Source organism: Camelina sativa, chromosome 6 (genome assembly GCF_030686135.1).
Source record: "Camelina sativa cultivar CO46 ecotype springtype chromosome 6, ASM3068613v1".
Lineage (NCBI taxonomy): Eukaryota > Viridiplantae > Streptophyta > Magnoliopsida > Brassicales > Brassicaceae > Camelina > Camelina sativa.
The window spans coordinates 17362412-17373745 of record NC_141885.1 but is presented as its reverse complement, the minus strand read 5'-3'; the positions used below and the strand labels follow the sequence as shown (position 1 = coordinate 17373745).

At 27.4% G+C, this 11334-nt stretch overlaps 1 protein-coding gene across 1 annotated transcript; it reads left to right on the top strand.

Annotated features, from left to right (window-relative positions):
* Window positions 1-9249: 9249 nt before the first annotated feature.
* Window positions 9250-10488, top strand: LOC104791291 (uncharacterized). The gene is made up of 3 exons (XM_010517139.3): window positions 9250-9675; window positions 9780-9891; window positions 9983-10488. Exons 1-3 carry the CDS (start codon window positions 9515-9517, stop codon window positions 10313-10315), a joined length of 606 nt encoding a protein of 201 aa, XP_010515441.1. The 5' UTR covers window positions 9250-9514; the 3' UTR covers window positions 10316-10488.
* The last annotated feature ends 846 nt before the right edge of the window (window positions 10489-11334 follow it).

The window sequence follows — 11334 nt, the reverse complement described above, 5'->3', positions numbered from 1 at the left end:
ACCTCTTGTCGCAAGATCTCACCTGTTGAAAAGATAAAACAGACTTTTATCAGGTGTCTGCTCTGATACCAATTGTAAAGGTATAGAGGTTTACACCACAGACTTCTGTTTGGAAAACGTCAAGCTAACGCTTTTCTATTTATTCTTATAACACAGATTAACGAGTACAAGAATAAATCTAAACTTTCTTCTCCTTTCTATCTAACTAACCCTTAGTCTAGATCTAAGAGAAGAACAACACTCACCTTCTTAGCTATTGATTAATTAGCTTTGAAGTATACAATCTCTCTCAAAAGGTTTCTCAAAGTGTTAGCCAAACCACGACTACCTTCTCTTAGTCTTTTATAGTAAATCACTCAAAATCCTAACATGAAGATCTTCGAATCTTTTAAGACAAATACTTGTGCGCCAATGTTTCACATTCCTTAATTGTCGAGTGAGATATTCTCCGAATATCTCCTTTCCCAATCCAGCTTTATCTTCGTACACGGACAGTGACAAGTCAGCTACGCCTCCAAATCACACTTCACTCATCCGTTCCCTAGTACAATTTCCTGTATTTTCACAGCTCCTTGTTCCAACAGTGCTCTACTACTACAACTGCATCTTCACGTGTAAGCTGCATGGAACGTGGTGCCTAGGAGGCTAAGGAGCGTTTACCGTTAAAAAGTTTATTTTATATTTTAACTGCTTGTCATTTTTACTGTTTTTAGAATCTTGTATTCAGTTTCCGAGTCTTGCCACATATTTTAACGTGACAATGACATTGTAAGATTAAATAATGGTATTTAAGTTGTTTTATAAAAGGGGTTATTAGTTATATGATTTTAATGGATTTGGAAATCCAAATAAAAGTTATGTATTATTCAATCATTGATTTTAAAATATTTATCAAAATTAGGTGTTATTGATTCTATGATTGACAAATACTTGTTAAAATCTCATGTTATTCATTTAATGATTTGTTTTTGGATTTCAAAATCCACAATATGTTTAAATAGATTTGAAAGGATTTGAAAGTGTAAATTAGAAGGGTTCAAATTCAAGGATAAAACATGTTATTTCAAAATTCATGTGTTTTGATTTCTAAAACTACAATTTCATATGGATTTAGAAATCACATGTCCAATGACAACCCCTAAGCTTTTTTTTTTTTTAATTTCTAAGGGCATATCCACTAAGACATGTTAATTCAGAGAGTTTAAAAAAAAAATCATATATATAAAAGTAAGGTTTCACTCTCTCCTTATTGGTCCACTTGGCAATGCAATTTTAACAAAAAAAATATTTATATTAAAACACAAATTTAAAAACAATTAATCTTTTACATTTAACTCACATAATATAAAACTGAAATCATATAAATTCTCCCTATAAATTATGCATTAAATTTATTTCTCCACTAAGTTGTATTAATCAATTGTATTAAAACAAAATAATAAATTAGAATTGTAACTCTTATTTTTCTAAATGTAATTTTTCATCATTTTTCTTCCTATAAATACTCATTATCTTATTCTCTATCACTGTTTCATTCTCTCATCTTCTTCCACTACTCTCAAATTTTTTTTTTTTTTTTTTTTGTGTTTTTTTGTTATTGTTGTTGTATGGGTTATAAAAAATCAAATCAAATATCATTATAAAAGCTTAGTTTTAGAGTTTGTATGATATTTATATCTTATATATTTGTTTTTAATATGTTAAAAGGTTTATCTCCATTGTCTATTTTATATTAACATCTTATAAGTCATTATTTTCATATTTTCTTACAATATTCACCACACAATAAGATCGTTAAGTTGAAATGATCCATATCTAATTATCTATTATATCTCCGGTTATATCACATATTCATGTATCATTTTTAATAATTTATAAAGATCAATATAATATTTAAAGATCAATATAATTATCCATTTATAAAGTCTATTTTGTTTTATAAAGTCTATCAACTCTATTTATAAAGACTATTTTGTTTTGTGATCCAATTGATAAATCTGCAAAGATAAATATAATATTTTTTTTTAATGATTTGAGGTTTTTGATAACAAAAAGAACAGAATTAAAAAATTATTTTTGTGTGTTTAATCAAAATAAAAAATGATCCAAAAAATAAATCATATTCAACTGAAATATAAAAATAAAATATAATTTTAAAAATACCATTTAACTAAATTCTCTAAAGATGAAACCATTAGTATGAAATCTAGCACTATAAATTAAATTGATAAGTGAAAAAAAAACAAAAACAAAAAGATATAAGTTATCCTTGGGGTTTTAAATTGAGATTGAAGTTCATATAATTTTATAAGAAAACTAATTTAGTTTGTCACTTGAAAAGTAATATTTTTTTATTTTGAAATATTATGTGTAAGTGTTGAGTTTATATCAACAAGCAACCAAATCATGTGAATTTTGATTCGGCCACTTGGTATTCTTTTTATTTTAGGTTATAAAAAAATAAAATATTTATTTATAATTAAAAGTATGTAACTCCATTTAACTCAAATGTAACTTCTATCCAATAATTGTACATTAATTCATTTCTCTTACTAACTTATTTATCTTTCAAAAGAAAATGTTTTTGGTTAAATTTTAATATTTTTTAATTATTTTGGTGGCTAAACTTATATTCATATTTTGGTTGGCTAAATTAATATATTTCTCATGTAAAATTATTGTTTATAATGTATTTCTCATTTAAAACTTTAAAGCAATATATCATATATATAAAAGTAAGGTTTTAGTGGTGCACAAAAAAAAAGTAAGGTTTTGGTCTCTCCTTATTGGTTGATTTTCATTTAGTGTTTTCTATTTTTTTTTTTTTGCTTTCTAATTGCTTTAAAAAATATTTAAGACCCAATAAACACAATACATTTAACTCACACATTAAAATAAAATTATAACTGAAAATAAAATAAATTATGCATTAATCATATTCTACCACTCAATTTTATTCAAACACAATAAATTACTATTGTAACTCCATAATTCTAAATGTAACTTCCATTATTTCTTATCATATAAATATGCATTCTCTCAATCTCTCATTCTCTCATATTGACATTCTTTTACGATCTCATTTTCACATTCTCTCATTCTCTTCTACAATACTTCAAATCATTTTTCGTTTTTTTAATTTATTTTTTGATTTCTTATTTTTGTCGTATGGGTTGTAAAAAATAAATGAAATATCATTATAAATTTTTAATGCTAAATTTTAATTTTAGAGACTACATGATATATATTTTACATTGTTCTTATTTTAAAAGATTCATCTCCATTATCTAATTTGGATTATTATCTTATAAGTAATCATTTTCTCCTTCTCTCCCACCAATATCAAATGTTGTTATATCTCATATGTGTTGTAAGAGTTTGATTCTATATTTTAATTTAGAAAGTATTATATTTTTTTTACATTTTTCTATTTTTTAAAGATTCATCTCTATTATCTAATTTGGATTATCATCTTATAGTAATCATTCTCTCCTCCTCTCCCACCAATATCAAATGTTGTTATATCTCATATGTGTTGTAACTTGTAAGAGTTTGATTCTATATTTTAATTTAGGAAGTATTATATATATTTAACATTGTTTTCAATTTTTATTTTATTTATATAAAAATTAAATATTTATTTTTATATTTCATGCCTTTCTAATCTATTCATATTTATTTTTTAAATTTGCATAGTTAAATTTAAATTCACATATGTTGGTTTTAACAAAAAAAATCAACTTTATTTGAGAATTAGATGTTCATATTCATTTTTAAACGATCAATGTGTAACATAATATATATAAGCATTTTGTCTTGCAATCACAAGTTCCATTTCTATTGTTTAACTTCATGGTCAAACTATAATATATGTTTTCCTATTTGTAGGAACAACAACATACTTATTTAATATATTTAAAAGAGCAGATGATTAATTGAAATAAACATTTCTCTAAATTTTATAATTCAATCAGTGTGAGAATGATTGAAGTTCATAAAACCATATAAGAAACTAAAATACTATGTCACTTCAAATTTGGAAGGAAACACTTGATATTCCTTCTTAAAAAAGTCAAGACACATATAAAAATTTATTAATATTTAACTCACTTTAAAGGCATAAAAGGTCATTTAACTCAAACATAACTTCTATCTAATATTCCATACATTCCTCCAACAAATAAAAAAATAGATATCTATGTTCAAGATTATATTTAAATATTACAGAATTTTTTAGTTAGCTAAACTTATAGTCACATATATACAATATATATACATAAGAAATTATATTACTTATTAACACCATAATTCGACCCATTATTTGCTTAACTCAAAATTGATTTCAAAGCCAGCTAAAGAAAAACAGAAACGATCTTATTGATATTAGACCAAAACATGGGCATACAAACATAATCACTTACACGGAAGACAATTATTTTTAAAAAATAATTTATTATTGCAACATCAACGTATGAAGGGTTTACATAAGCACTTTATTAGAAAATCTAAAATACAATAAATGTATTGGAAACAATATCAGTCAATGATAAGATTGGATCCTCAAAAGCAAAAAACAACATCCTCATAATTCATAAAAAAAAAAAATGCCACAATTGTACATATCTAAACAAAATGGTATAAACATATAGTATATAAATACAAGTGACTTCAAAGCTTGTATATGCCTAGTTAAAACGAAATAATACAAAAGAAAAAACGAAAAAGACCAAAAAAAACAAGAAAGTGTCAACTACATCACACAACCCACGCGTTGCGTGGAGAAACACCTAGTATAATAATGAAAGAGAAGAAAAAAAAACGAAATGTTTCTCCTACTAAATAAACATATGTCAGTTTTTTAATGGTTATTATTAATAAAATATAATATATATATATATATATAATCAATAAGCATAAATAATATTTTTTCTTTTTTTTCTAAAGAAACATTACTATGTTGCTCTGTTGGATTTGCTCTAAGTCCTCGTTTATATAATAAATGGTTGTTTAATATGATTAATACTTGGCTAAAACTTTGATTTAATTTTTTTGGATATGAATCTGATGATGTGTTGATGTAAGAACTCAACAATATAGATAGTACATAAGTTTTTGGGGATAAGATCGGAACTGATCATTTATTAACATAGAACTGAAGAAAGAATTTACGGAAAATGACAATTCAAGCACTAAGTACAGTAAATATGATTACTAAATGCTCTTCTCTCTTTCATTGTCAAGATCCCGGATCTCGTGTCTTGATAATGACCTCTGATATTTATGACCTGAAGTCCTGAAATCTGAAGGATCTTCTATTTGGGCCTCTACAAATGTTTGGTGGAAGCTTATATTCAACATGATGTACAAAATCTTTAGATCGTTACGATAATGGTAATTGCATTAGTTTATGGGGGTATTAAGATTCCTGAATCACGTAATCATTAGTAATCTCCTTTATGTAGTTGTATTATAGTATTACGAAAGATATGATGATACTGAATGTCACTGTCACATGTAGTTGACGACCCATTCTTGATCTAAAAGATAACAAAGCAAAAAGGAGGAGCTCAATTTTGTATAATACTTCTATTTTTTCATCTATATACGGTATATATAACTTATGAATCTCACTATGTGTTCTTTATTAAAGAACTAGATAAGGGCCTCTACGATATGCAGATTTAAAAATTGTTGAAAAAAATAAATCTTAAACTTTAAACAGTTTTTTGAAAATATATAAAGAGATTTTATTTCCTAAAGTAAATATAGAAATAATTTATAATAGAGAATATTTATATTTACCTTCATATATTTATTTATATTTACATATTTTTAGTATATTATAAAAATTATTACAATAATCTAAAGCCTAATTATATGCCACTAAAACTTTTGCCAAATACTCCTCATTACAAATATTATTATTGTCAAATTTCAAAAATGTTTCGCAAAATATTTGACATGCAACTAATTCATCAAAGCAACAATTAATAAGTAACCACATATAATTTTACTTTATGTTTTTCCATTAAAAATATGTTTTTATACCCAAAATTATTTTATTTTTAAAGTATGCTTTTTATCACCACCTATAAAATGTCTTCTAAACAAAATAAACAAATTTTATGTTGATTTACTTTTATTTTGGCATAAGTATAGTTATTATAATTACTAAAATTGTTTTGTGACATAATTTCTTTAACCATGAAGTTTTTTTTACTCCAAAGATATTTTGGATGAACAACCCGATAAAGTTGAGAAATTGAAAGAAACTTCATATAATATAATAAAAATAAAAATTTGAAAATTATCATCAGGACGGTATATATATAACTCATATATATAAAATAGAAACTTTATGTACAATCCAAAACGTGACATATGTTATAATCATGTTAAGGATCAACGACCTATTTACTCTTTAGAAATATCCAATTGTACCAAAACAACTTAATTAAAGCTATGATCTTGTCTTAGATATTCTCGAATCATAAATTCTCAACTTATTTTTACCCAAATCAAAAGTTCTCATATATTTCTCTATATACCTTGTTTAAACGGTTTACGAACTTAATCCGATAGAAAACAACATAAATCCGATTTGAAACCAACTTTAAAATGGTATACCGTTCCAACTTCCCAAATTTGAAAGCACTTCTCAATTACTCGATCAAGCAGCTCTTGTTTCAGTACCAGAATCATCAACATTATTCAGAAAAGACAACTCTAAATTTTGAGCAAAAACATCAACGACCGACTTATAATGCTACTATATAAACATGTTATTTTCTTAATTAGTTGTCCTAATATGTTTCAAAATAAAAATAACCTTTGACACAACTTAGGTTATTCTTTTTTAATTTGTTATTCACTATTTATTTATTAATAATAATATACATGCTTAGTAAATTACTATTTTTCTTATACATGTCAAAATCTTATTGAGTAAACATGTATAATATAAGTAACGTACAATGGAAAATAGATTAGTTTTGGTAATTTTCTTTTTTGATTTAAATATTTTTTTAGATATAAACATGTAAATTTTATTATGATTTGATGTTATTTTCTTAATTAGCTGTTTTGAAAAATAATAATTTTTTGACACGTGTCAACATCCCATCAATGTACTTGACACGTGTCATGATCATGTTAATGACTAATTTGAAAACTCAACTTTATATAATAGATTTTTGTTCAGACTCCAATTCAAGTTTTTTCGTAAGACTGCCAATTAGTTCTTCACGATTTTCGTTTTCTTCGCATGTGCCTTCACAAATCTTGTTGCAGTACTCAGTGTCTCTGAAATTGGCTAACCATAGAGACATAAAATTTATCTTTTTTTTTAGTGCAAACAAAGACATAAAATTTATTGTGTTAGGTTATATAGTATAATTATACGACCAAAAATGTATGACATATAGTATATTTATTTTACCATGTAGTGGTTGAGAATCTTTGTAACATTGAAACTTGGCACATAGTATATTTATCTTACTTGTTTTATTTTTAATATAATAAGATTACAATTCTTTTATGCTTTGTTTTACTAATCTTAAAAACTATGATTTTAAATCGTTAAAATTGACACTTGTCACGATCTGATGAATTACTAACTTTGATCTCTAATCGCTAAAATTGACACTAGTCACGATCTGGCGAGTTTTTTTACTTTAATCTCTAATCGTTAAAATTAACACGTGTCAAGATCTAGTGAGTTACTAACTTTGAGAACCAAGTTTATATAATATGATCTTTGATTTTGTAAGGAAGCTTATGTAATTGGAACTGAGTTAAAGAGAAAACAAATATCTCATTATCTAGCTTTATTAACCTCTATATGTTCTTTATCAAGTAATCTTTTGATTTTTTTTTTAATAGTTGGGTAATTAGGGAATCTTGAATCTAACTGGAACTGAAATTAACAAGAAGCGAATTACACATTAGCTCGCAAACAAAGTCTGGTCCCCAGTTAATCCAGTTGACATGGTAATGGTTGTAGATTTACTACAAATGGATGTGTCGACTCTGACTTGATTTGCGTAGACAAAAAAATAATAATGTAAAATTACAGTCGTTACAATCTCTTAATTCGTAAAGATGATAAGAAACTATAAGCTAACAAACGAAATAAGAAGTAGGAGTAGCGTTAACTTGTAAACCATATCACAGCTTTTGTATATTGTAAAACATCACTGTCTCTTCTTTGTATTATTGAACCGGCATTTCAGCAAGTGCTCAAGCCCTCACGCTTAGGGAAACTTAAAGGAGCTTACGAGGGTGAAAATAATACAATATTGATGGGAAAATCTCGACGTAATCTAACTAATTAGCCCAAATTAAGTTTTGTTTCCACTAATTACAACGGTCGAAATTAAAGTGTTAAAATTAGGAGATGAGAAGCTTCCTCCTAAAGTGGTGAGTGTGTGTGACTATGTTCTGTCTTCTGGCCATGCCTAAACCCTAACATGTATTGCTTGGTTTCGATTTCAATTTAATGTAGCTATTTTGAGATGGTGGATATTCTGACCTAATCATATAAGCTATATAACAAAATCTCATTTTACGGAAACATTTATTTAATGTAGCCCTTTTGAGATGGTGATGTTTGTACATTGGCATGGAGTTGTCAACTTATGTGATACATATATAGTCACATAGACTGGAACAGAAATATCGTAGGATATATTGACGGTAAATTTGAAAATCTTTTCGTCATATGATAAAATGGATTGCTATAATATCGCAACCCCATATGTCTTACTCGGTTGCGAACGTCGTTGGCTGTGAGTACATTTTGTATGCAAACTATAAACAAAACTAGGATATAAATATGGAACTTGGTTACCTGATTATTTATTTATCTAATCTTTAATAATAAAAATTGATAGAAGATTATTTCATCAGTCAGTCGCCTTTCTATTTCATCATGAAAATTATATTGGCAATGAAAATAAGATTTATTTATAAAACAATATATAAAATTTTAAAGAAAGAAAATTGATAAAATATATAGTAAAACCAGCTTTGTTACCATCTTTCTCCTGCTATATACAATACATTGCTGTATACAGCTCATGCATAAAAAGTTTTTCCAAAAGAGTTGCACATAGAGTCCACATATATGGTTAAACATATTAAGAAAAAAAGCTACTTAAAGATAAGATTATAAGAAAATCAAGAGATGTGGTGGTGAATGGATAAACAATTAATTTAAAGATAAGCTTGGTAACGAGACCATTCATACTCATTGGTAAACAGTTACTGTAATAATTAGTATTGATTTTCTCGTTTTTATACTATTAATTGTCAATATACAAAGAGACATGCAAAATCTCATTTTTTCTTCTCCTTCATGACCATACATGTCGGATAACTTGTAAGATTGCAGAATCACCCCCACATGTTGTAGTACTATAAATAAGCCCAAGCATTTCCTCTATCCCTCATCATCATCAACACTTCATCTTTCACTAATCATCCTGAGTCCTCTCAATCACTTCCAGCCTTCAAAATGAGCGCTGGACTAATGGCTTTCTCAAACCTTCCTTCTTACAAGAAGTCCAACGAGAAATTCAATTTCAGTATCAGCAGGGAATTGCTTCTCAACCCAAACGATGTTTTAGTGGGAGAGATGATTGGAGAAGGAGGCTACTCCATCTTCTACAAAGGATTGTATGTTCCATCTCTCTCTTATTTTTATAATGATAAATTTAACACTAATCCATTTTATTAAAAGTTATCACTTATTTCATATGTTCTTTATAATGATTTTATAGGCTCAGAAACCGTTTTCCCGTTGCTGTGAAGATAATGCAACCAAGTGACAAAAAGAAGTTTCAAATTGAAGTTCTGTTACCATCCAAGATGAGGGATGCCAACATTATGAAGGTAAAAAATGAGTAATTTATTAGTTATATATAATTGGTGTTTTATCATTATTATAGTGAGAAATTAAACATGGTTTTTGGTGATGGTATAGTTTGTTGGAGCTTGCATAGAGCCGCAACTGGTGATAGTTACCGAAGTCATGGAAGTCGACACTCTTCAGAGGATCATGTGGAGTTCTCAGCCGAAACCTCTTGATCTATACGGTATTATACTTGAATGTTGCTGGGCACATGACTCGGACGCACGTCCTGAGACCAAGGAAATTAGGCTCTTGTTGACAATCCTGTTAAGAGTTTCGACCTCAGATGTTAGTATCGATGAGGATTCGGTGAAAAAACCAAAGGAGAAGAAGAAGAAGAAGAAAGTACTGGTGAAGATGATGCGTCCTTTCGTTAAGATGTTTAGGGCTTGTTACAAGGCATGATCATGTTATTGTGTTTTCCATAAAAATAATAGAAAGGGGTTACTCTTCCTTCGTTGTTGTTTTTATCCTCCTTGGTTTTTTCTTGTTGTAATAAGATTTTTCTTTTAAGAAAAATCAATTTGATTCTCATTCTTCTTTTCATGGACATTTCAACTATTTTTCTTTACAGAAAATATATTTTTGTGGTCACCATATATAAGCTGGATAAATCACAAGTTGATATTGGTAAAATTTAACATTTTTCATTAGAATTAATAACCATATATTAAATAACAAAAGATTGTTCAAGGTACTCAATTGTCAACAAAGGAAGAAGCACACAATCCTTTGTTATACAATGGAGTACCTTTTAACAATCCTTTGCTAAGATTTTATTTCAGAACATCTTTCCTCGCTCACTCAAAGGAAGAAGCCATTCCAAGCGCCTTGTTATGTATTCTTTTTCTTGAAAGATAGCTAAAATTACAACTCAACATTTATCGCTGATGCAAATGATTTTTAGATGATGGATTTTATTTTTATTTTTTGCATAGGGTCAAAGACCAAGCTTTAGGAATATATATCGAGGAAATGTCTCTATCCTAAGTATATCACTCAAATGTGAGTTCTGACTTTAAGGGATTACTATTGTGATCTTAACCTTGAAACCAATATTAAGTAGTAGATCATTTGATGGTGTGATTGGATGGTGCTTTAGAGTCGGTAGAGAGTAAAAAAAAACAAAAAAAGGCCTAATCTAAAGAAGGCACTAAGCTTTGCTTTGGATATTTCTCGAGCCATGGAGTTTTTGCACTCAAATGGCATCATTCACCGTGATTTAAATCCAAGTAAATATGTAGAATTTCATAGATTTAATGATCTTGCATATATAATAACCTTCCATTGTTGACAAAGTTCTGAAGGAAAATTTATATTCGCATATTTCTACTTGCAGTTGTGATGTCTCACTATTACTTACAATTAGGGTTTAGGGTTAGGCTTTATATTTCTTAATTAATGTTTAAATTTTAATACTTCTA